Source organism: Hyalella azteca, unplaced genomic scaffold, assembly GCF_000764305.2.
Source record: "Hyalella azteca isolate HAZT.00-mixed unplaced genomic scaffold, Hazt_2.0.2 contig2171, whole genome shotgun sequence".
Lineage (NCBI taxonomy): Eukaryota > Metazoa > Arthropoda > Malacostraca > Amphipoda > Hyalellidae > Hyalella > Hyalella azteca.
In genome coordinates, this window is record NW_025932456.1 from 313955 (window position 1) to 340976 (window position 27022).

Sequence of the window (27022 nt, forward strand, 5' to 3'; positions counted from 1 at the left end):
GTCTAATTCTGGCTCAGCGATTGGCAAAATTTCACTGAAAATGATAACAATCTTGACGCGGAGTGGTAACAATCTTGACGCGGAGTGGTAACAATCTTGACGCGGAGTGGTAACAATCTTGACGCGGAGTGGTACCAATCTTGACGCGGAGTGGTACCAATCTTGACGCGGAGTGGTACCAATCTTGACGCGGAGTGGTACCAATCTTGACGCGGAGTGGTAACAATCTTGACGCGGAGTGGTAACAATCTTGACGTGGAGTGGTACCAGGCTGGACGTGACGTGGTAACCATTTTGACGCAACCGCGCCGGCCAGCAAGGAGGCTGCTGATCTAACCTCATGCCATAATGTTGAGGATAATAACTTCTCACAGTGAAATAATATCATTTACCGATGCTGTAAGCTCCCAGCTTCGAGGAGAAGAGCACACAAAAATTCTACACTCGATAACATTATATAATCAGTCCACAGCACAAACTGTGCGCATTTAGTACCACATTTTAAGATAATTCATCAAATTTTTCCAACCCATCCACTTATTTAGAAAGATTTTAAAATATACATAAAATATAGCATAGAAATGATGCACACATTCGACACCGAAAAGTCATTTTCTCTGGTGTATTATCTCTCAAATTGACTAAATAAATTGATATTTGATAAAATTCTAGACAAACTGAAGGCATTCATACAGTTTAGTTGTTTCACCAACAAGGCACTAAAATATGAACATTTTAAAGAAGTCTAACCTTACATATTACACACAAAAATTGACTACATGACGTTCCATCTATCCATTTAGTATTTCTTCTGGGTAGCTCTTTTGGAGTAAGAGTAAGACGTGTGACTAAATGTCAGGCAAAGATAGCCGATAAAATAACAGATCACAATAAATGTCGTTGTCTTATGAATATCAAGATCGTCTACAAAATACATGCTGGTATATATTATGCACACTACAGGCTGATATATATTATAGTAATAGCGAAAACACAATCACGGTCGTTATTTTCTAACTCCTGAAGATTGACGTGAACGGAATACACGTATTAAGAGCGCCATTGGGACCTCATTAAAGGCGTTCTATCACTGACCACTAACACATTCGATGTCTTGATTGTTACAGTCGATATGGTTGCAATTAACCTTATATTACTACCACAATACACAGCGAAGTTTTTTTACAGCAATCAGAGCAAACGATAATTCTCAATGTCTAGTAAAGAAAACTAATCGAGAAAATTATCAATAGCAACCCGAGATGCTAAGGAATTCTTCCTAGCATAAGATCTAGCTAAGAAACAACAGGGTTTGGACGGTAAGAGTTGAGGCTCAGGATATTACATTCATTTGTTAACGCATTAAACGTGACAATACGAAAACCAATTCATAACCGCCAACGAAGCAAACAATTCAAGAAAGTTAGCTGTTCTCAACTTTGTCTGCATACACTACCAATAGGTTGCCAACCTTCAAGTACGTAACAGGACGCTGCTGACAATTTTATGTGTTCAAGACTAAGGGAGCTACAGAGCAGAGGCGGCCGGCCCTTACATGACCCAGCTCAGTCAAGCAGATAAGTCGCAGCTACCAACCCTCGAAGGCACGCGCTCTTATATGACTTGTCACAGTCACAAGAAAATAATCATCTAAATATCACCAAAAACTACATTAACAAACAACAAGAATAGAGAATAATATGGCAGCTTATCATTGCACACTCACAAGAAGTTTGTGCTTTTCGGTTGAATGTACTCGTCAGAGTACGCTACAATTTTTTGAGGTTATAAAGCACACACATCAAAGCATTTAAATGCTGCAAAAAAATAACACATCAAATTGAGAGCCACCAATTTATTCCATATATTCAATTTATATTTTAACGCCTTTTTCATACCATTCATACCAGATCAATCACTCGGCCAGTAATGACAAGAATATTTGGGCAATTATTAAGCGAGCAAGTTTCTTAATAACGCATGTATATTGAATATGCATGTTGCACACGCGGATAAAACTCGCCGCCATGGCAGCAGCTTTGCTCGGTTTTGAGGCTTTATGTTGCAGCCGCAGCAACTGTTAAAGGGGGAGCTTTTTTCGCTGTACATTATAAAAATCAACCCACTATTGAATCCAAGAATATTCATCTCGCATATGACCCAATAATTGGGCATACATTAACAGAAAACCGAGCAAAAAATAGCAACAAAACATATAAAAACAAAACAATATCTACTATGCGTCATGTTTTAGCATTTAATTGGAAAACGTGCCAATACATGGACATACATTCATCAAAAACCACTCTAGGCAATGACACATAGCTAAAATTTTGTCGAAAACTTGTAATAACTTCTCTAGGCAACTAAGAGAAGTCAACGTCAGAAGAGACACGGCGTTCGAGACTCAACACCTCTTGCAGTGGCGCACGACCCACGGCAACTTGCCGTACCTGCGATACTGATAATAGTTGTGCGCAAAATTTGCGATGGTGGCAAGCAGGACAAGCGCCATGAAGATGTTCACGACATCGATGGCCATGAGAGGCGACTGCTTGGGGTAGCACTGCGCCTCGAAGTCTACGTAGAGGATAGGTCGTAGAGCGCCGGTGTCATCACAACGAACCCGCAGGTGGTCAGGGATGTGGAACATGTTGTCGTACACGAAGGACTGCACATGGTGTGAGTTAAACGTAAGTGGTGTCTTGACTTTCTTTTATGCACAGCTAGCGTGATGGTTGAACATCAATTTGCTTGACTGCAACTGATGTACAGTTCTAATAGAACACAAAAATTTCTTGACTATAACTGAAAGAAACATTGAGGAGTCTTCGCAATACCAGGGGTTGCCACTCACCTTAAAGTAAGGAATAAAGGAGCAGTCCTCGCAGTCCCAGGGGTTGCCACTGAGGTCGAAGGCGGGCAAATGTTTCTCGCCGCTTCGGTGCCCCTTGTTGTAGAAACTCGTCAACTCCCACACAGGAAACTGAGGACAAGCCAAGTCAGGATTACTTCCTTGCCTAAAATAATCCTGATTATTTTTCCGGAGAGTAGGAAGTCATATTATTATTTTTCAATTTTTACGAAGAATTAAAGGAAAATGTAATAGAATTGATAGACAAATCATTTGACGGCAAGTTCCCGGAATATATCGGACAATTATTGGGAATAGATTTGAAAGCCAATTCTTGCATCGTTCCGCTCTTATTCCTTGGAATTGAGACAACACTGTATTTGTTCACATAATTCCAGCTATAGTAGTATAACTTTGCATTGCAGCTATTACATTGATTGACTTAACTTCAAGAACGCGAAACCCAGCTATTGCAAAATAAATAGAATATGAAGAACGTTAGGGAAGCATGTCATATACCTATACCTGCGAGAGTTTATTGTTCCTCAAGTCGAAATAAACGTCGTGCTCTCTGGACGTGAAGTAGTTAAGGAGGGCGGCGCCATTGATGCTGCTGATCGCGTTGTTGCTGAAGTCGCACTTGGCGAGGCGACTATAGTCGGGGTTACTGAACACCGCGTCAATGTTCGTCAGCTGCGGAACACAGAACAGGAATAACGAACTAAGTCATACACTGAACACCGAGTCAATGTACGAGTGCGGTGCACAAAAAGATAAATTCGTAATTACCAAATTATTTGTAACAATGTTTCCCCGTTAAACTGTTGTAAAATTCAAGGTCTTCGTCACTCAGTATCGTCAAATCCAAAATAAGAAGTCACAACAAATATAACTACAGTTCTTAGTTTTTCGAACAAAAATAGCATCGACAATGGCGGAAAGGAGTGAATTATTCCTAATAAGGAACTTCTAGTGAATGGATGAATTAGTGAATAAAGAACTGACGTTGTTGTCGCTCATGATGAGGGAGGATGCGAGCGGCGGGATGGCGGGCGGCAGCGTCGTGAGGCCGGCGCCGCGGCAGTCGACGGACAACAGCGGCCGATCCAGCGACCTGAACCCCAGCAGCTCGCATGAGCACGCAGACGGGCAACGCTCCACGCTCTGGTGGGGACGTGTGTGTTGCTTAATACGCTCTGGTGGGACGCGTGTTGCTTAAGCGGTACACGCTCGGGTGGGGACGTGTGTTATTTACGCAGACACGTGTTTTGGGGGGCGCGTGTTGCTTAAGCGGTACACGCTCTGGTGGGGACGCGTGTTGCTTAAGCGGTACACGCTCTGGTGGGGACGCGTGTTGCTTAAGCGGTACACGCTCTGGTGGGGACGTGTGTTGCTTAAGTGGTACACGCTCTGGTGGGGAAGTGTGTTATTTACGCAGATACATGTTTTGGTGGGACGCGTTTTGCTTAAGCGGTACACTCGCTGAGACACGTGCTACTTGCACGCAATGATGTGAGGCAAGCCTTGATGCGTGATTATCATGCAGAAATATGCGTTGTTTTCGTGCACGTGCGTGTTAATTTCGCAGACACACGAGTTACTGCCTCCGGCAACATCATCTATCGAGGGATCTGTCCATATTTTCGTTTTTACGATTCAAACTTACAAGTAAGCATTATTCCCTATCAAATTAAAAGTTGTTAATTTCCGAATTAATAATTCATGCAAATCCAAACACTAAAATCAAATAATCATATCAGCAGAAAAATATTCCATTTAACGCCTGACGAAAATATGATAATGTACCTTCCTGAGCTTGAGGACGTCGAGAAGAGGCTTCTTGTTGAAGGTATAGTAGGAGTTGAACTTGCTGATGTCCTCGAGGATGAAGCAGGACGTGTTCTCAGAGACAGCGGCGCGCCCTGACTCCACCAGCGTCAACAGGTACACTTGGATCGAGTGGCACTCATACTCGCCTCCTGAACGCCAGTAATTATATAATATATATGTATTATCTTGTGTATTGATTTAGCTAAACACGATCAAGTGTACACACTAGTAATATTAATGGCAAGAGGAAGCATAAGAACAGTCTCGTCAGCGCTTCCTCGTGTACACAACAAAGATGGTGTGCGACTAGATAGTCTAAATGATGCAGTCACAGGCCAGGTTGGGACGCCGTCTAGTGTTCAGTCGAGCCGAGGTCTAAAATAAATACCACGCATCTGCCCTCAGTTGGGCCAGCTGATGCACAATGCGGTTTCTTGCCTATTGCTGCTGGTAGTGTTGCAGAGGCGGGATTGTCTCAAGAACCAGTGCAGTCGTCTTATGAAGTTTTCTAGAGAGAACTCCCATCCTGGCAGCTTCATTGGTATGATATTAAATAGCCTCGGGTAGCCGCAGAAATTTAGGAGTTAAGCTGAGACTAGCATTTGTTAGCACAAATTAGTGTTCTCTCCAGATAGATAATCAAGTTCCATCATTGAAATCTGGGTAACCACAACTTAGAAAATAATGATTGTTAACAGGTGCAGGCATAAGATAGGCTTTAGTTTAGGCGAACCTACCTTCGATGGATAAGAACGTTGAAGGCGGCAGCAGACCGAAACCTACTGCGCCATCGCCGCCGGGCTCGTCGTCCACTTTGATGCTGCACTCCACAATCTTGAGTGTCTTGAGTGACGTCAGCGCTGACCACACCTGAACCGTGCATACGACTGGTCTACAAGCTTTATAACGGACATTGATCGCGCATGTCATCATTACCTCCATGGATAACGTACATCATCGCAACCTAAATCGATCTTATTACCCCATCGATCTCACAAACCATCATTACCTCCATGGATATTGCACACATCATATTATTACCTCTATAGATCTTGCCCAAAATATAACCACAAATTTTGCTAATACTAGTATGGAATTTCGTAAGTAATGGCGATGCGTGGCTCCCAAAAGTATTCAGCCATTATTGTTTCAGTATTTAAGTACGATTTGAGTCTATTTATTCCTGCAATTCTCTATTAAACTAAACTAGTACAAGGAAAAATCATACGAAAATTACAAAAATCCGTTAACTGCTCATCACAAAAAACCGTAGCTTACCTTGGGCGGGATCTGGAGATATTTTTGTAGTTTATTGTTGACTGCGCCATTGGAGTTGTTGGTGTCGGGGGAGTTACTCCAGCAGCGCTCCAGCACCAGCTCCTCCAGCCCCAGCCGCGCCGGCCACACCAGATCACTCAGGACCACGCGGCTGATGGGACCACGCCGATCATTGGACCAAACGGCACCGCTTAACGGACCACACGGTCACGAAACGGACCACACGGTCACGATTAACGGACCACACGGCACCGCTTAACGGATCACACGACACCACACAAGGGACCACACAGCATCGTTAAACAGACCACACGGAGCCGCTTAACGGACAACACGGCATCAAATTGTGACCAGAAAATAGCAAGCGCCAGCTAGGTAAGCGACAGCTAGGTGAGTAAAATATTGCAATAAATATTTCATTATCGCTAATTAATATGCAGTTGATCATTGATCAATATTAATGATCGACCAAGTTGACTTGCTGTGAATGCGTAAGCGAACAATGCCTGCTGACCTGTACGTGATGGTGAGGCCTGCTGACCTGTACGTGATGGTGAGGGCTGCTGACCTGTGCGTGATGGTGAGGGCTGCTGACCTGTGCGTGATGGTGGGGGCTGCTGACCTGTGCGTGATGGTGAGGGCCAGGAGCTGGGTGAGGGGCAGGAGGTGCTCGCCGCTGAGGGCCACCAGGGAGCTGTTGGTGACGGTGAGGTGACGCGCCGTGAGGGCGGCGTTCGTCAGGGCCGCGGGGCTGCGTAGCCCGGAGCACAGCACCGTGTGGAGGGAGGTCTCCACACACGGGCTGGGGGAGGACAGGAGTGTACAGCACCGTGTGGGGGGAGGTCTCCACACACGGGCTGGGGGAGGACAGGGGAGTACAGCACCGTGTGGGGGGAGGTCTCCACACACGGGCTGGGGGGGGACAGGGGTGTACAGCACCGTGTGGGGGGAGGTCTCCACACACGGGCTGGGGGAGGACAGGACTGTACAGCACTGTGTGGGGGGAGGTCTCCACACACGGGCTGGGGGGACAGGACTGTACAGCACCGTGTGGGGGGAGGTCTCCACACACGGGCTGTGGGAGGGGGGAGGGCAATGTGTGGAGTGTTGAGGTGCCTTAATACCAGTTAAATGCCCACCTAGCTGGCCAATTCAAGCCTGAAGTTCAATTCAAGAAGTTCAGTTGAACATATTGCTAAGTCTTCATGGGTTAACCCTAACATTATTCTGAAGCTGTTGCTGTCTATATATTAAAATGTAGATCCAATGAGTGCTTCCGAACGATTAAAGGTTAAAAAAGTATATTGAACTCAATATATTAGTGGTGTGAGCCCCAGACCAGCTACTAATGAGGACATATTTTAAGGAGATTTATTACCTTTATTAGCTCAAATAAAGGCTAGGTACTGACAGTCAAAATGAACAACATTTTATATTCACAGCACACAATTTTCCATTCACATCAGACAATTTCATGAATATGAATATATACTGCCTAGTATAGATAGGCACAAATTTTTCTTTTATGCAAGTTTTATTTAAGACCAGAGCGTATTTCATATTAATGATTTTCTTATTAATTTTCTCAATGCTCCGAACTAGGCTTCTTGCGGGATTTGAAAGTTCAAAAATAAGGCTTTCTCGATTGCCTAGTTTGCAGCATTGAGAAAATAGAACTTGCATAAAATGAATATACCAGTATACCTATCCTTATGATAGATAATTTTATATTCAGATTAGACACAGTTATTCTTTATCCTGAAATAAAATTAGCTGAGATGTACCTAAACAAGAGCTGAGTATTTGGCTATGATAAAATGAAAATAATAACCTTTTTTTTAAATAAATTGAAAACCAAGTAAAGAAATGTTTACCTTTCTATGCTGTCAGTGTTTGCATTGGCAAAGGCTTCAGCAGGATATCCCAAAATTTCCTGAAACAAAAGAAAAATGATTGATTTTAGATTTATTTATTTTTATTTATTATGAGAAGCTGGAACACCCAAAAAAGCATCAATACCATTTAAGTTTGGTATGTGTTCACAAATAATGTAAAGACTCCGATATTCATCTTCAGCTTGGTGATTAGATATTTTCATTGCATACATTCATACAGTATGATGGTCCACAGTATAATGAAAAAAATTGTGGCATCACCTACTTAATTTGATCAAGCTGATCTAAAGACCAAAATAAATATATATAAAAACATTTTTAAAACCATGTTTTTCTAGTTTTTACATAACTAAAAATAATGAAATAAAACAAATACAAAAACTTTTAAAAACCATGTTTTCTTAATGGACAAAAAAGAAAAACATTTTCTCCTACATAACATTACATAACAGTTTACATAACTTTAATGTTATGTCAGAGTAAATGTTATCCTTTTTTGTCCATTAAGAAAACATGGTTTTTAAAAGTTTTTTTCTATTTATTTTATTTCATTATTTTTAGTTTTGTAAAAACCAGAAAAACATGATTTTTAAAAATGGTTTTTAATATTTATTTATTTGCTACTTTTTAGTTTAGCAATTTTAGCAATTCAAATCAATTTCCAGGGTTGGCAAGTCTGGATATTCGAAAAATAACCTGATTCCCAAATGTGAATTTTTAGTTTTTTAATTCTTTTTTAATATTTTTTCTAAAAAATTTTTCTTTAATTATTAGTTATGATGATCAAATCTTGAATTGTTAGGCAGCATAAGCATGAATGCCAAATTTCAAGTTTCTATGATGTTCAGAAGAGCTCTAAATTAAGGTGTGAATTTTTGATGACAGACAGACAGACAAGAAACAAAGCTAAGAAAAACGTGGTAATAAAAATAAAGAAAGGCTATAAAGATCTATGTATAGCTGAATTTGTTTGTTACTGGAGTTTGAAGTAAATTATGATAGAGAATAAAATTTCATTTTTTGTCTTAGTTGCAGTAATACACTACAGGAGCCACCCTATACTAAGCTTATGAAGGTTAGTATTAGACAAGATGGCTGTGTCCAGAAAGTGTATAGATATATAATATGCAGGTTTGATTGAAAACCAGAGCATACTTTTTATTAACAATTTTCTTATAGTTTTTTTTCTGGAACAAAATTTTCTTTTCTAACAAAATTTTCTTTTCTAACAAAATTTTCTTTTCTAAAAAAATTTCTTGCTGGTGCTTGGAGATCAAAAAGCAGGTTACCAAATGACATTTTACTGGGATACCGGTACAACATTACATTTAGAATATTCAATATTCATTATCAAGTAGGCAAAGGGTTATTAGAGTGCTTAAAATTGAAATTTGGAAATGACATAAGCATTAAATACAAAAAGTATCTTGGATACCTACAGTTCAAAATTGAAAATTAAATTAATCAGAGAATAATTTCAATACCCTGATGAATCAGATATATAAATCAGATATATAATAGGTACTCTTATTACTCTTATTATTATAATACTCTTGACAACTGCATAAACTAGTTTATTATTAGCTGCCTGCCTGTGTTGTTAGAGCATTTATGTCCACAAAAATAAATTATTTGTGATTTTGAGTAACAAGGTAATGATTTTCACACTGTCATCAGAACTAAGGTAAGGGTTCGGACTTCGGAGTGGGCGGAGTGCGGCAGGCATGGAATAGAAATACCAACTTTCTTAGCTGCAAGAGACTTTCTAGCCTTTTTTAAGAGCCTTGAGATTATCACTCAACAAATTATGCAACTATTATCTAATTTACAACAACAGTATCCAATTAAGCTGCAAGATTCCAAAATTTTCAAAACATGTCATATTGCAGCCATGTGTTAATTTAAAATTTTGAGGTGTGCATAAAAATTTCCAAAGGCATGGTTGAGTTTAGCAGGTTGCCAAAAATAATACAACTTCAGTAATTTGTTGCCAAAACACTTGTCCAGGCCTATTTAAAATCATATCATAACCATATAGCACCATCAAAATCTTTAGAAAGAAGGCATGCCGCATGTATAAAACTCCAAGCTGGAAAATCAGGCAGAAGCCATCCATGAATGAGAAAAAAAAAGCCTGAGCATGTTGTCAAATTTACCTATAGCCCTTGAGGCGGATGAGGCCTTGACTAATGCTTGGAGTAAAGTTTATAGAGAAAGTTGATCCTAAAAATTGTTTCAAACTAAATGACCAAGCCTTTTGAAACTTTGCATACCTACATAATATACCGTACCTAAATCACTAAAGGGAAAATATCTTGATCCAATAAATTTACAAAATGAAAGACAATGTGAAATGCATAAAAAATGGGTAAATTATAAATATATTATAGGTATCATTTATTTGATATTCCACCATGTAAACACCCACAGTCTCATTTCCGTTCATGCACAATTGTCAATTCTACAAGCTATTTATTGTGAATTTGTGATTTTTACAATGCTTTGATTAGAAAAGATTTTACATGACATGAATGTACATAAATGTCACTAGGCAAATACAGTTATATGAGCCAAATACAACTCACATCGCTTTGCAGCGTTATAATTAAAATAAAAATAAAATTATTCCTGAAATGGTTACTGTAAAAAGCCATAGAGTGCAATGTTTTGATGCATGAGCGGCTGATGGGTTTGAGGTCAATCCGCACTGTCTTGACTTCCGCGTATCCTGGACCAAATAAAACGCAAGTAGCGAATGGAAGACTGGAAGCATGATTGAACTATATATCTACTAGTTCAGCCATGAGTGGAAGGAAAATGGAAACAAAAATAGTTAGGGTTTCGATTAATTATTTATTTGTAATTACGATTTAGGAAAGAGTGATCATTCTCTATTAACATATCATAATCAGTTAAATGGCATGGAATAATGCATGTTCATCGTAAACGTTATCGGCATGTATATAATTACGTATACGATTTTTAATACAATTTGAATTAGTTGTACTAATTTGTAAGGAAAAATTCCAACTGTATCATCATCCTACTCAATTGAATCCAAATGTATTAGAAACCTAATAATTTAACTTTATTAGTCGGAGTCTTAGTCGGAGTCTTATTAGTCTTAGTCGGAGGAATTGACGCAACAAAGCTAATGAGGTTTGTTGTAGAAGTAGAAGGCAACAAAAGTTAGGGCGAAGGAAGAAATTAGCATGCCGACCGCCAGCCCAGCCATATCACCTGCACGAGAAACACTGACATTAAGTGACAGCATGGTTTTATGTTGGCTAATTGTTATGGTTCAAACATAATTATTTACAATCTAAGTCGTGAGATCCAAATTACATTGTTTTGTGGATCTCACAGAAGGAGAAAATGTTTTTCTTTTTTTCGTTCATTGTTATTATTTCTATTTACTTACAATGTTGCTATACGCCAATTCTTCTATCGATAATATACATAAATAGCCATAAAATTAATTATGATTACTGTGCACTCCTAGAGGATTTATCGTCCCGAGAGGATTACTCCTATATTTACGAGAGGATTACGAGAGGACGATTTATCCTCCTCAGGTTATTTCTCATCCCTAGAGGATTTCTTTGCACTACTGCACTTTTACGTATCCTTACCAGGTCCATATCCAAACCAACCGTATCCTTAACAACTGTAGCGTATCATTACGAGGACTAGACTATATCTTCAGCAATACAGTATCCTCATCAAGACCGTGTCCATGCCAACTGTTGCGTGTCCTTACGAGGACTATATCTTCAACAATGCCGTATCCTTTTACATACTGCAACGTATCCTTTCCAGAATCGTATCCTCACCAATACCGTATTCTTACCAACAGTAGCGCATCCTTACGATGACCGTATCCTTACCAGGTCCGTATCCTTTCTTGGGCTCCTGCTGGTTGACCACGGTATTAAGATCCTGGCCGTCGTAGTACACGCCTTCAATACAAGATACAAATTTAACAATACAATGCAAATTTCAAGAATAATACAAATATCATTATAAAATACACGTATCACAACACAGTACAAGTATTACAGTAAAATAAAACTATCACTATCAAAACTATCAAGTGGCCGCATGACTCAGTGCACCATTCGTCACTCACGCTCATAGTGGCTGCAGGACTCAAGGAACCACTCGCCACTCACGCTCATTATAGTGATCGCAGATCTGACTGCACCATTCTTCACTCACGCTCATAGTGGTCGCAGGTCAGAGTGCACCACTAGCCACTCACGCTCATAGTGGTCGCAGATCTGACTGCACCATTCTTCACTCACGCTCATAGTGGTCGCAGGTCAAAGTGCACCACTCGCCACTCACGCTCATAGTAATTGCAGGTCTGATTACACCACTCGCCACTCACGCTCATAGTAATCGCAGACCTGATTACACCACTCGCCACTCACGCTCATAGTAATCGCAGGTCTGATTACACCACTCGCCACTCACGCTCATAGTGGCTGCAGGACTCAGTGCACCACTCGCCACTCACGCTCATAGTGGCTGCAGGACTCAGTGCACCACTCGCCACTCACGTTCATAGTGGTCGCAGACGAGAGTGTCCGACACCTGCACCCCTTGCCCTGAGTAGTGGGCCTCCGTCAGGTAGCAGCTCTGGCCGCCGTCCTCCTGGCAGAAGTCGAAGCCGTTGCAGACGATGTCCGCATCCTCCACACACTCCTGTGAATGTTAATTAAATTATTGATTCGACAAAGCATTTTGTGAGCGCAAGAATAGCTGCTAATCAAGTAATCGCTACGACAAATCAATACTGTTTTAAATGTTTAAGAGAGGCGGTGGCCGAGGTTTTGCTGCAATTTAGCATTGTTTAGGGTGAAACTTTTGTTTGAAGTTAGTGGATAGCTGGAGTCAGCTCACCTTGGCGCACTGGTCCAGAGTAACGTAAAGGAGGTAGACGTCCCGAGTGCCAGATATGCGGACGTTCTCGTGTTTCTTGAAGTCGGTCAAGTAACTACCTGATGGGGAAAATCACAAAATAGAATAAATTAAGCATGAATTTGATGTAGTTTCGTTGTTTGAATTGCTGTATCATTCCGCGCTAGATAGCCGACTCAGTATTCCGACGTGCATCTTTAGTAAGTTACCCTAATGATGCTCGATATAGTTGTTTGCTTCTTGCCGCTGGTAGTAGTGTAAAGGCGGTCGACCAAAGATTGTTCTCATGAACTCTTCTAGTCATCTTTTGCAGGTTTTGAGGGTGAATTCCCCTCCTCTTAGATCCATTGGCAAGACGTTAAACAGCCTCGGTCCCGCCAAGTAAAGGAATCTTCGGAGCAGAGATTGAAATCTGACCGCAACACTGTTGCGTAATGAAGGATCTTGCACAGTCTCCTCTTTCTCTTGTTATTGTCTCAGAATATGGCAGGTCTTGCTTCCGAAGTTAAGGGTCAGTCTAATTATTATTTTCCATGTGTACAGAATGTCATACCTCACCCGTCTCCTGCGCAGCGAGTACAGCCATATGAGCTTAAGCCTGCATCTGTTAATTTATTTGATGTGATATGACGCACTGCTGCAGTGACATGACTCACTTCTGTAGTGACATGACTCACTGCTGTAGTGCGTGCAGTGATTCACTGCTGTGGTGCGTGCAGTGACTCACTGCTGTAGTGCGTGCAGTGACTCACTGCTGTAGTGCGTGCAGTGACTCACTGCTGTAGTGCGTGCAGTGACTCACTGCTGTAGTGCGTGCAGTGAGTTGCGTTCGTCTGCAGGTCGCCGTCGCCAGCGTCCAGGACGTGCGTGTCGTGGAGGTAACACGTGCCCGTGTCGCTGCAGTAGTCGAACGACCTGCACACGTGTCAGTGCTGTTAGTCATGCACGTGTGGCAGTGCTGTTTGTCATGCATGCGTGGTGTTGTGTCGGATCATCTAATCATTGAATGATAACAGAATGTTTCGTTGAGCGTCCACATATTTTGACTACATCACACCAATGATAAGAGAGCGCCTGAGCCCCCGGTCCTATGATTTATCTATGGTCATCTGATATAAAAATTGATTTAAACTTATATCCAGCTAGGCCGTATTAAATTAAATTTGCCTTTTATTGTTTGATAATTTTGCACAGCGAATTTAAAATTATTTAAAGCGGTTAAAAATATTTTTGGGGGGCTGAAGTCGCTCTAAAATAGGCCTGGGACGCGAATGCGAAAAAGCATATTAATTCATCGTGAATAAGCAGTCGTTGAGTAAAAAAATTATGCAGATGAATTCAGTGACAACATCGCAGTCATAGGCGCAGTAGTTCGGGTCTATAATGCCCAGCATACAGACCTGCAGACAAAGTCTGTAACAACATCGCAGTCATAGGCGCAGTAGTTCGGGTCTATAATGCCCAGCGTACAGACCTGCAGACAAAGTCTGTAACAACATCGCAGTCATAGGCACAGTAGTTCGGGTCGAGGATGCCGCTGAACTGCATGTTGGCGTCAATGTTGAGGACAGCTCCTTTGATCTCCGTGTATTCGTCCAGTAGTTGTCCTGTGGTCAGAATTTACAATCTGTTAAAATTTAAACAAATTACAGAATTTTAAAACGTTGCGCTTTCCTTAGTAGTAGAACCGAATAAAAATTTATACATGGCTGATAATTTGTAAGAAGTGCGGGTTAAGATTCGTAAGCTCTCACGCACGCATCACAACGATACATATATAGATATAAACTAATTTGAGCCTACACAATCGTAGACAATTTCTTGTCAAGTCATTGGGCGCATGACTGTACTCACGGCCAATAACAATACAGTCGCCGTCCAAGACAACTTCCTGTGGGGACATTGGGCGCACGACTGTACTCACGGCCAATAACAATACAGTCGCCGTCAAAGACAACTTCCTGTGGGGTCATTGGGCGCACGACTGTACTCACGGCCAATAACAATACAGTCGCCGTCCAAGACAACTTCCTGTGGGGTCATCGGGCGCACGAAGACCTGGCTGGACAAGTAACACGTGCCGTCGTCGTAGCAAAAGCTGAAGGTGTTGCACTCAAATGCTTCGTAATATTTGCACGTAAGCAGGCACGAGATGTACGTGTCCTGGAACGAAAGACTTTGTCAAAGGTAAGCGATGTTACGGCCTAAACCTGTTGATTAATAAGCTTCAATTACCTAATTTTCTATTAAATTATTGTTCCTACAAATTTATATGGTTATCATTCAGATGATCATGTTTGAATTCTACGTTACATTTTTTCGGCACGATACACGGGTTGAAAATATCTGTGAAATGGGAGAATTGATGTCTTGTTTTGACATTTTCTATTTTTATGTTAGAACTATTTGTTATTTAGAAATTGCAAAATCAGATCATGACTTGATTAAAATCAGAACTAGTGATGATTGATCAATAATTTGAAATCCATTTGGAAACTAAAAATTTGGTCGGTTTCATCAATACTTTATTGAGATTTTACGACACTACAGTTGCTGGACTAAGCACGTAACCCGATGAGGAAAACTCTTTACGTGAAATAGAGTATAATTAGATGAAGTAACTTTGTATGATGAAAAATGTTATATAATTAAATAGAACACCCTTGTGTGATGAGAAATGTTATAGAATTAAATAGAGTAACCTTGTATGATGAGAATATTACATAATTAAATGGAATAACCTTGTACGATGGGTAATATTATATAATTAAATAGAGTATCCTCTCATGATGACAAATATTATATAATTAAATAGAGTAACAATGTATGATAACAAATATAATATAATTAGAGTAACAATGCACGATAACAAATAGTATATAATTAAATAGATTAACCTTTTTGAAGGTGACGTTGTTGTACTCGTCCTTTAGCCTGGCGCCCCCGATGAGAGGCACGAAGTCCTCCCTGATGAGGTCCACGAACACAGGATCGTCCACGAACATCTCCCGCGTCATCTGCACCGCCGTGTACACCCCGTAGTTTTCCTGAGGAGGTCATGATACATTACGCCCCGTAGTGTTCCTGAGGAGGTCATGATACATTACGCCCCGTAGTGTTCCTGAGGAGGTCATGATACATTACGTCCCGTAGTGTTCCTGAGGAGGTCATGATACATTACGCCCCGTAGTAGAAGCTGAACCATTACATGTAATGGCTCTGCACAAGACAACCGCTAATAAGTTTCCAGCCCGCAATTGTTCTGCTGATTTAGGTAAACTAACTCATGCAGTTCTACGTATACCTTTTGGTCCTTATGTAGGTCAAAATTGGCAGTCCGAAAGGAACACAAAGATTACCCAGCTGTAGCGAGATTTTTCTAGAGGACTCTTAAGAGTTGGTGTGGCATGACCCAGTCGCTATCCTTCCTGTAATTATAGTTAAATAGTTGGTACCATTAGGTATATATAGACAAGTTTTTTATTAATTCACCTGACCATCAGCGTCAGTGTACGGGTACTGGAAGACGAGCGTTTGCTTAACGATCTCCTCGTTGATCCACATCTCGACCTCCTCATTGAAGGGCTGCACGGCGTGCGTGTCGCTCACGGTCTGTACGAAGTGGGGACAAGGGACGTCTGTGGCGGCGGTGCCTGTCGAGTTGATGATGCTGCTCAGGAAGCACTGTTTGCCTTGCACTGGGCACTGGTAGAACGAACTGAAATGAGGCAATAAATTAGTGCGATTACACGACAATAAACGGCAGCGCTGAGGCAATAGGTTAATCTCATTACACGACTAAATACGGCAGCGCGTGGAGTGTATATAGCTTCGAACAAACGGTGAGGATAGCATCAATAATAAGAGATGAAGAACTAATAGCTCATAGAGAAAGAGAGTCAGGCAATGTATAAATTTTGGCAATAAATTATATACAAGTAATGATAATATTAATATTCTGATACATTAATAGTCAGAAAACGGTAGAATGAGAAGATAACTAAGAACTTGGCCCTCGCCCCACACTCTAACGCCGTACCTGCAGTGGAAGGTGGTGTAGGAGAGGCAGTAGCGAGCACACAGGTCCGCGTCGTTGATAAGCTCCTCCACCTGCAACATCCAACCTACATGTATTAAAAACTCGTAATCTCCTGTGCCTGTGACATAAAACTATATGCACGAATCACTCGCAATCTCTTCCATCTGCATCACGGGCATATTCTTCTTCCCGTCTAAGGCATCTAACTCCAATTATGTTTTCAATTGATAGCGTTCCCTATACGCAGTGCAGTCAATTTTTCATCTCAAGTGAGGAATATGAACAGAATTGAAGGCAGTACACACGAGATGGTCCTGGTCGGTTGGCTGCTTGTCGGGGTAGGGTGTGAACTGCAGCGAGTACGGCGCTGGCTGCAGCAACAGCAGCACCGCGAACACAAAGTTATCATCGTGGTCAACCTGCGACGGTATGTACAACAGAAAACAGTAACATATAGAAGTATGTACATTAATATACACAACAGTGGTATATGGCAATGCATAGAGTCCTATGTACATTACAGCAGCAGTAACAGGAATGATATTGGGGACAGACGCAGAGTTGTCTTCATGGCCAGTCATATTGATATTGTCAATTTGCAGCAAACGTCTTCCCATTTGTACTCGTTTGTTCAACGGAATGCTTGTTATGTTGCATAATAATATGCTGCCTATGCAGAGTTGTAAATAAAGCCAGTCCCATCAAACGTATTGAATTTAATGACATTATGTTGTATTCAACAGTTACTATCTAGCAGTAATGCAAAGCGGTTAGCTAGCGCATTCTATACAGATCGCTTCATCACTGTGTTACAAGCGCGTCATATTCTCTGCGTCGAATCACCTGCCGTAACAAGAATTTTTCACCAACTCTAAATTGATGGTAAAATTGGTGATGGTAACCGGAACACAGGCTCTATAATGCTTTAATTTTAAATATTATGTCATTACTGGTTTTGATATTTTATGTTTTTAATTAGATATGATCGTTAATGACGTTAGATTGCCATTGCGATTCTTCAACTTAACTCACCACTTAATCCTATACCTAATTGTGTTATAATGGAAAAGTGTACTTGGAGCGAATGAATATACATATTAACCTGAATTTCAGGGATCCTTATGATGGAAGTTCCTGTTCCGTTGATGATGGCCCGGGCGAGATCCTCTTCAAAGTCCCGCACGTGCGTGTCGAGGCCTCGCTCCCATATGCCTGCATCATTACTGTCTTTAGAGAGGGCTTAGTTTCCTCTCCCATATGCCTGCATCATTACTGTCTTTAGAGAGGGCTTAATTTTTTCTCCTAAATGCCTGAATTATTACTGTCATCCCCAGAGTTTTCATCCCCGAATGGGATAGTCGATTAGAATAAAAGCACAATAATTACTAGATCTTTCGAGAAGGTTCAGTTAATTAGAAATGATCAATACGGAACTGCCTGCACCATATTTTAAAGTTGGTGCGAAAGAGTGTATGCTGGTATTTCCATTAATAGTTAACATATTAGGCATTTGATGGCATCAAGCCGCAATAAAAGAGGCACCTTCAAAAGTAATCTTGAGCCACGACCGCTGCTGCGGCAGCATAAAACATTCCCGCACGTCGAACTCGCCCATAGCGAACGAGTCCGACGCCAGACTCGAGAAGCCCAGGAAGTTGACGGCTTCTTCGGCCACCACGACTCTGGCGTCGTCAGGATCGTAGATGGTGACGTCGACCCGGACGGGATGCTGCACGCTGACGTCGTCCGCGTGGCCGATGATCAAAACGTCGCTCTGTGCCAGTAAACATCAGAGTGTTTATTATTTCAGAGTAATTCTCAGTGTTTATAATTGGAAATATTTCATACGACGATGGTGATCTGTGTATTGCTATAGTTATAGAGAGTATGATGGATGAAAAAATATAACTCAGTACTCACTGCAATGAGTGACAGACAGCGCATTTTCTCGTCGACGAAAACGTGAAGTCACGGACGGACATACGGACATGACGAGCATAATAGCGCCTATTTAGCGCTTTTTTTTCATTTATGGAAAAAAGGCGCTATTATGCTCGTCACGCCCGTCCGTCTGTCTGTCCGTCTGTCCGTCCGTAACCACGTTTTCGTCGACGAGAAAATGCGCTCTCTGTCACTCACTGCAATGATTACCGAGTTATATTTTTCCATAAATAAGAAAATGCGCTAAAAACGGCATCTTGATGCCCTTAACTTAAGGAAAAATTAGATCAGTACTCACTGCATGAGTGACAGAGAGCGCATTTTTCTCGTGCATAAATCAGTTTTCATTGCGATTAGTACAGTGCACTGCACCCAGTACATCCAATCTTCAATTAATCTAAAAATACAATCTAAATCCCGACACGTTTTAAAGTATTCTTAAAATCGACGAAAACGTGAAGTCACGGACGGACGGACGTACACATGACGAGCACAATAGCGCCTTTTTTCCATAAATGAGAAAATGCGCTAGAAATACAATAATTATCCGTTTTCAAAGTTAATCTAAGCAAATAATTCATTTTATTTGGGGTTTCAGCAGGCTTACATGGGACAATCTAAGCATAGTTGTTCATTTGTGCAGAACGAATAAATTTTATGCAAGTTTGATTGAAGACCAGAGCACGCTTTTTATTAACATTAACATTTTTTAAAAGCATGCTCTGGTCTTCAATCAAACTTGCACAAAAGAGAAGCTTCTGCCGAACTACACCAATTTTCAGACGAATAAATTCTATACTATTTGAGTGAGTTATGCCAGTATATTAATTAATTAGGACGATAATAGATATTCGCTCTTGAGTGCCTCTCACTCGGATGAAGTGGTAGTCGAGCACGACTTTCGGGTAGTTGCCGCCCTCGGGGTTGGGTATGTCATTGCGCGTTGAAGTCCATCTCTCGGTGAGCACACCTCGGGTCTACCCTACAGAGAGCGTGAGCCTTATTCGGAGAGTAGGCCAAATTATTACCAATGGCAATAGTCCCTAAATAGCAATTTAACGCAAAGCTACAAGGAATTACCCAGCCTATACACTGTGAGGAATTATGACTGACTCACACAATCAGACAAAAATCATGCAAATAAGATTCAGCGGATATTTATTGAAAATTTGTAATATACAGGACCTACTGGCGGTAATATGGCCAGTATAATAAGGCAGCTGATTCAGAATATTTATATACTGAAGTATATAAGAACAGAATGGACGAGGTGATGGCAATGTCGAAAATACGGAGGTTTAAATGATGTGGTATTCTTTGAAAAAAAGTTCCGTAATTGCGTTGCCCAGAAGAGTCCCCTATTACTGCAGAGTAAAAATAATACCCTTCATTAACCGATAAAATAATGCTACTTACATAATGAACAAATTATGAATGTGAAATAAATAATGAATGTACGTATGAATCAAGAATGAATAAATAAACCTAAGATTTGAATGCGTCTTAGCGCCAATAATGCAAATAAGGCTGCAAATAAGTAGAGAAGAAATCAGTAAAAGGAAGGCACTCAAGACGGAATAAAAGGCAAATGAATAGAAGTCCTAGCTGGAACTACTACCAACTCAAACTACGAAACTGAATACAACAAAACTCTAAATGCAATATACGCGAAAAACCACAACGAACGAATCAAAAGTAACAAAGAACAAAATGGACAATTGTGGGAAAAAAAATTCTCACAAAACTGCATCGAACTGACGATAATCTTGCAAGATGTATGGAAGTAGCGAAGCCTACTACAAGATGAACATGATACTGCATGTAACCCAGGAGCTCCCTGAGCCGTTCTGGCTCCATCTGTACGTAGTTCAGGCCTCATTCTTGTCAATTGAAGAACAGTCCACAAATATGCTCATGGTAATGCTTCGCATTAAATAGGAAATTGTAAAATCATTCAAGCAAAGATAGCAAAGGATTGAAGACCTACATAGCATTTGCAGTGCAATACTGTTTTTACTCCATGAAACTATATAACAAAACATAATTGAAAAAAAAAACATAGAGGAAAGCAATTGTATTAGAAATGAATTCGTTTTTTAATGAAGCAAACTTTTGGTTACTAGCATTAAGAATTGATTTCTCTCTCGAAAAACAAACAATATAGCGGTTACCCTTTTGACGCTAAAGTAGAATTAATCAATTGGAACATTTTACTCATGAAGGAGATCGAAGGAAAATGAGAATCTGTTTATAATAAGTTGTTAATAATATATTTACGTGTCGTCCAGATGGAAGAAGTGGTCGGGATCTGCCATTAAAATGTTGCCGACGACGCTACCCTCTGTTGAAGGAAATGCAGCGTTCAATTCAGTATCGGGTTTGGAGAGAGCCTTCGCAACCTTCTTTACTAATTACGATCATTATTGCTTATAAAAACTTCGTCAATTATTGAGAGGCGAGTAATGAGGATTAACGACTTTGTTGTATTTACTTATAATCATGGTCTAAATTGATTGTAATTACGACCAAAATTGCACTGAAACTTGTTGGCACTTGTTGAGTGGAGCCCTCGGAGCCGAACCATTTCCGAAGCCACGACTGCACTAAAAGTGATCGCTTCAAGTCTTCGGAATCTCTATGATCTTCATCTAACTGTGAGTGTGTCAGGTAGAACTATTACCACATTTCCTGCTCACCAACCACTGACGCTCAAGAAACTCACCTAAACTCCCGAAGTATCCTGGCTTGATGGGCGACATCTTACAGTCGCCGGTGTATGAGTTGATGGCGTACAAGATACCTGAACAAGAAGCATACGACTAAAAAATATAAAGTGGTTGTTGCTCAATACTTATAAAAATAATAAAGTTATTCTTATAGAAATATGCCTAGGATGGTCATAGTTGGGGTATCGATCGCTGTTAGAGATCCCATAGTAGAAGAAGTAGGGAAACAAACTGGCCAGCTTTGAAGGCAGAAGAAGGTATCCAAAGTTGGCCTTGATCGACTAGAACCTTCTTATTAAACTTATCATGTCAATAAATGCACCATTTACAGAGTTAATTAAATGAAAAGCTTACTTTCCGATGTTAATTTAATGGCTCCACCGCGCAGTTGCCTCAATATCGAACATAACGTATTGCAGAAAGAGCAAGACTTTCTACTGACCGGAGTCGTAGGCGAAGATGAGCTTCATGTCGTACTCGAGTTCCTCGACATCGTCTCCTTTTAAGTCGAAACGCAACAACTGGCGCGTGGTGTCATAGTACATCTGGTGGGAGGTAGGAAATGCTCCTGAATGTCATCGTACATCTTGATGGAGGTAAGAATGGTTCTTGAATGCTTAATATATCTAGATGGATGTAAGAACGCTTCTTGAATGTCATAATGCACCTGGATGGATGTAAGAACTGTTCTTGAATGTCATAGTTCTCTTTGGTGGGAATAAAAGCTTTTGAATGTGACGTAGTAGTCAGATGATAAAAATATATATATTTGTTTCAGCTCACTACCGTGTAATCTACTAGGCTTTAATGAACATCGGCTGAGTACATTTCATTGAACATTTCCGTGCATCCTCACCCATCCTCTGTAGACGATTTGTCCCGACTTATCGCCCAGGATGATCTCCATATGAGTCCTGAAGCCCAGCGGCAGGTCGGGCAGTTGCTTGCCCTCATCCAGCGACTTGCGACTGCTGCATTCCAGTCCCTTTGGAAGCTGCATCAACAAAACAATGTATTACTTTTTCTAACAGTGAGAGAATTTCTGAACTTTTGTTAATGCTTGGAAAAAATTCTATGAACTGATTTTTTTAAATATTAATCTAACTTCAACTTAATTATTTGAAAATTTTGACATGAAAAACTGAATATAAAGTTGAAGTATATTGAAGGAAGAAATCTCACCTCCAAATCCCTGTAGTGCTCAGGTGAAACGTCAGGCACGAAGTCCATGTAGTCGTAGAAGATGGACATATTCTTGTGGTCTAAAATGTCCCAAGGGTTCGTCTCCATGCCATCCACCTGCGGAACACAACCATTTGTTCCCTTTTCTCATAGAATAGAATAGAATAGAAGCGTCGACACTGAAGAAATAGGCCCATGGCCTGTTGCCGATTCTTGAACTTTTCGTGACTTGATTCACAAGGGATATGGCCTTTGGAACCCGATCTTTCTATAGCTGACGATTGATTGAGATAGCTGCTGGACTCATATTAACGTTTTCATCCTACCATCTTGATAATTGTACTTACAACTTGCTAATGGGTTTTTGCTAACTTTCCGGCAGTCAAAGCGATATTTGCCAATTTTTCTTCAATGTCGATCGTCCTTTATTTAGGAAATATGCATCACTTTAATTTGCTCAATCAATTGTCTAATACTTATAATAGCATCTTCTGATTTATCCGATCGAACATTTTTTTATCTCTATGTTGCCACCGCAAAATAGATTGATAATTCTAAGTACACCTACGGTATTTGTTTTATGACTTATGAACATACATATATTTTGGTGCTTGTCGACATCGAATTTTAAAATTTTCTAATTACTCAAACTATTTATGTTTAAATATTTTCCGTGTGAACGGTCCTTCAATCATTATTCTCGTATATGAAATTGTAATATTCCTTCATTTTAAAGTAATTTTTGTACGTTTGTACTGAAAGTTGCAGTCATATGGCTGATATTTGAAGTAATCAAGGCCGAAGTCTTTGAAGTGATCGTATGATGCCTATTTTAGTATACTCGTATTAATTCATTGCCTTTGCGGCAAACTGATTTCTCCTTTTACATTAGTGCAATTATGGACGAGCGTAATATCTTACTTTGCACACCTTTATCAACAGAGGCATTCTCATGCCGCCATGACCGATACTCCACTGCTGCACTGCAAAGTAGTAGCTGATCTTACTTTGCACACCTTTATCAACAGCGGTATTCTCATGCCGCCATGACCGATACTCCACTGCTGCACTGCAAAGTAATAGCTGATCGTGTAGCCGTCGATCGTGTTGGCTGTCCAGACATCGCTCGCTATGTCTCGGATTGTGTCGCTGCCTACATACGTCTGAAATTGAATCATAAAATAAAAAAAAACGAGCGCGGTGATATGAAGTGTAGAAAATAAAACATTTTCATTTAAAATACGCCAAAATAGTGTTCACATATAAGCATCAAAAATCGCCGCGTTGCACAAGAGTGTCCCAAAACTATTTTATTTTTAGTACAAAAAATCAGCCAAGCGTTGCTTGCTATACGCGTATATCACCATTAATCTTTGAACAAAATTTACAAGACAAGCAAGATAATAGTAAAAAAAGGAACCTGCAAGTTGATAATCAGATAAAAGTTTGGTCATTTGTACGAGCAGGCGTATTGTGGTACTCGTCCCACTTTGTAACATAAGAACTATTCAATGTGTTTTCGGTGGAATTTACATTCCAGCTTACAGAGTCATTTCATTGAATGATTTTTTCTGCACAAAAAAAAAATTTCAAATGCGATGTAGATCTTTCCTTAGAGCACGATGAATGTAACAATTGCAGTGAGAACTCCGCCCCACTGGCAGTGAAGAGTTAATGAATTACCGGATCTAAAATTTTCGCAGCGCTGAGCAGCGCAGACGGGCCGAAGAGGAAATTGTCGGGCTCGAACTGGTAGTTCCACCCATATAGTGGCTGGGGCTCCTTCAGCCTGTAGAGTGCGTGGTGAAAATCAGATGAAATGAAAGTGAATCATATCAATCATGCAGTTGTGAAATATATTTCAGCAATATTGATAATAAGTTGGGTGAAGAGACTAAACACTACTCGATGAAAAAATCATAAATCATTTTCAGTGAACATACAGCAGTGATCAGCTGAACTTTCAAGGCATATGCGTGGAGAAAGAATAACATTTAACTAAGCCACACATCATATAATTGTTCACTTTGCTCCTATCGGCTAGACTTTATTGTGTGTTAAAGACAGCAAATATTGCAAAACAATTTAATTTTTTTGCATTCAACCTAGGCCTACATTTCACATGAATGGCCATATTATGTTTCTTAGAAGAATATAGGTGTAGTCGCTCAACCGTGCTAGATAATATCCAAGAAAAACGCATATAAACGGAGAGGTATGTTTCAATACTAAAATTCTTCAATAAATGTTCGTATGAATTGGTCGTGCGTATGAAATCTTACGGGTAAGACTGGCAGGAATGGTTCGTTATAATGAACATCTGCTGGCTGCTCTCGTAGTAATGGTAGAAATTGTCCATGCCACCACCCGTCACCAACACGCGCCCGCTGCCCAGCGAGCGGTCGTACAGCTCGTCAATGGTCGCAGTCACTGGGGGAACCTGCATAAACGTTGATTCCTTTTAGGTGAGATTTAATTCCTAAATGTTTCCTACACGAGCGTTGAATTCCTTTTGGGTGATATTTAATTCCCAAATGTTTCCTGTACACGCGTTGAATTGCTTTTAGGTAAGATTGAATTCCAAAATGTTTCCTGCACGGGCGTTAGAATCCCTTTACGTAAGATTTAATTTCTAAATGTTTCCTGCACGCGCGTTAACTTCCTTTTCGGTAAGATTTAATTCCCAAATGTTTCCTGCGCGGGCGTTAAATTACTTTTAGGTAAGATTTAATTCCCATATGGTACCTGCATAAAGTTTACAATCCTTGTTAGCATAATTTCATCATCATCTGGTTCTTGCACAAACTTCTTATCAGTCTTTAAATTGTTCCTCATAATTATTATTAATTTGTATGTGCAATCAAACTATTTTTACAGCACAAATTTCACTGAAATCAGGCTCCAGGCCAGCAAAGTTTCTCGAAGCAGCCTTTCATAACTGTTCTACCATTTTTACCCCACCAAGTTCGCTTGAACCCTCAATAGAATTAAAGCTGCACTGAAGGTAAAAAAATAACATATAATAGAATCTGGGATATTAATTAGTTAACACTATACGAAACTCACCCCCTGAGGGAGTGACATCAGAATTTTGGCATGATAGGAGTGCTCCACGACAGTCCATACGTCGGGAAACTGGGGCTCGTCAGATGCCGCGGTTAAGTAATTAACCTCTGCCGTACAGTTGGCTTTCAGTAGAGAAATCAAAGTACAAAGGAGCTGCAATACGAGAAATGATTATCTTAAGGTATCAATTATGTGATCAAATGTGTTGTATATATGGAAATATCTACTTGAAAATTTTTTAGAAATACTTTTAGATCTCGACATAGATTTGAATAGGGAATTTTATCAGTTATTTTTTTGAAGCGAGTTTTTAGCCTTTCTCTATGAATTTATTGTAAGTACTTTGTAGGAAATTATTATGTGAACATATTTTAAGGCAATAATTTGTACACGTTTATGAAGTCATAGTTTACCACGCAGCGTAGATGGGCCATGTTCTGCACTCAAGTCTCGGCGAGCCCGACTGACATTTAGCTCTCTCGTCACGCCTCTCGCTGCATGGGCGGTACACCCGATACCTCTGATATACTTAATCGTGCTATCGGCGCATAGATCCTAATGAAACAAAGCCAAAGGCATTTTTTTGGTTTGCGTTATACACAATTTGAATTTATTCATAAACCCATTTGAAATATTGCGAGTCAAAATGAATAAACTCATCACTATGAAAAATGACTGAGTAGGAAATGAATGAATACAGCGTATCGTCAAGAAATCAAATTAGTAAGGATTCTAAATTGAGTAATTATCAAAAAACTATTAATTCTTGCATATTAGGCTTAAAAGCCCCTACATTGCAAAAGTTAGGAGGTTAACGGGCACCGGAAGGAAACAACATGAGTAATTTGAAAATCAATATCTATAGAATAGAGAAAAAACGCGATTTTTCGACTATATAAATTATTGTAGAAAATTAATTAAGACTTTGAGAGCTTGAATATAAATATTTTCATCGTTATTTATGTCGAAGTTCAGGGATTGCCACTAAAAAAAGTAAAGAATGGTTGCCTTATGTATGGCCTTATATATCCAAATCAATTTGTGTTTGTGACGTGTTCAGAAATCGAATGTACTAGAGCTTGAAATACTGATTGCGATGAAGTTATTAGCTATTTGTATAGGTTTTTGAACACTTGTGTAAAATAATTAAGGTAGTTTATCATTTCAATTTATTTTTGCGGATGATGCAGCATATGGGTGAAGTTCTCTCCGGCATCCGTATTCCGTAATCCGTCACACGGTTACAGCTCAGCCGCTCGGCCGCTGTTGTCTCGTCGGAAGCTCCGAA

The 27022-nt window shown here is 40.2% G+C and overlaps 2 protein-coding genes across 2 annotated transcripts; both read right to left on the minus strand.

The window, feature by feature from the left end:
• Positions 1-374: 374 nt before the first annotated feature.
• On the minus strand, positions 375-10590 carry LOC108673050 (protein singed wings 2). The gene is made up of 10 exons (XM_018160829.2): positions 10443-10590; positions 7837-7895; positions 6585-6764; positions 5963-6113; positions 5422-5554; positions 4661-4833; positions 3860-4018; positions 3380-3547; positions 2858-2986; positions 375-2671 (listed from the first exon to the last, which is right to left on the minus strand). Exons 1-10 carry the CDS (start codon positions 10509-10511, stop codon positions 2408-2410), a joined length of 1485 nt encoding a protein of 494 aa, XP_018016318.1. The 5' UTR covers positions 10512-10590; the 3' UTR covers positions 375-2407.
• A 113-nt stretch (positions 10591-10703) lies between these two features.
• On the minus strand, positions 10704-26188 carry LOC108673043. The gene is made up of 25 exons (XM_018160817.2): positions 26148-26188; positions 25735-25887; positions 24951-25108; positions 24352-24457; positions 23685-23831; positions 22669-22785; positions 22343-22480; positions 21929-22031; positions 21483-21560; positions 21038-21101; positions 20587-20617; positions 19633-19737; positions 18362-18593; positions 17922-18031; positions 17125-17238; positions 16820-16890; positions 16273-16498; positions 15678-15827; positions 14775-14943; positions 14255-14387; positions 13583-13695; positions 12763-12860; positions 12420-12564; positions 11745-11816; positions 10704-11097 (listed from the first exon to the last, which is right to left on the minus strand). Exons 1-25 carry the CDS (start codon positions 26166-26168, stop codon positions 11009-11011), a joined length of 2943 nt encoding a protein of 980 aa, XP_018016306.1. The 5' UTR covers positions 26169-26188; the 3' UTR covers positions 10704-11008.
• Between the last annotated feature and the right edge of the window lie 834 nt (positions 26189-27022).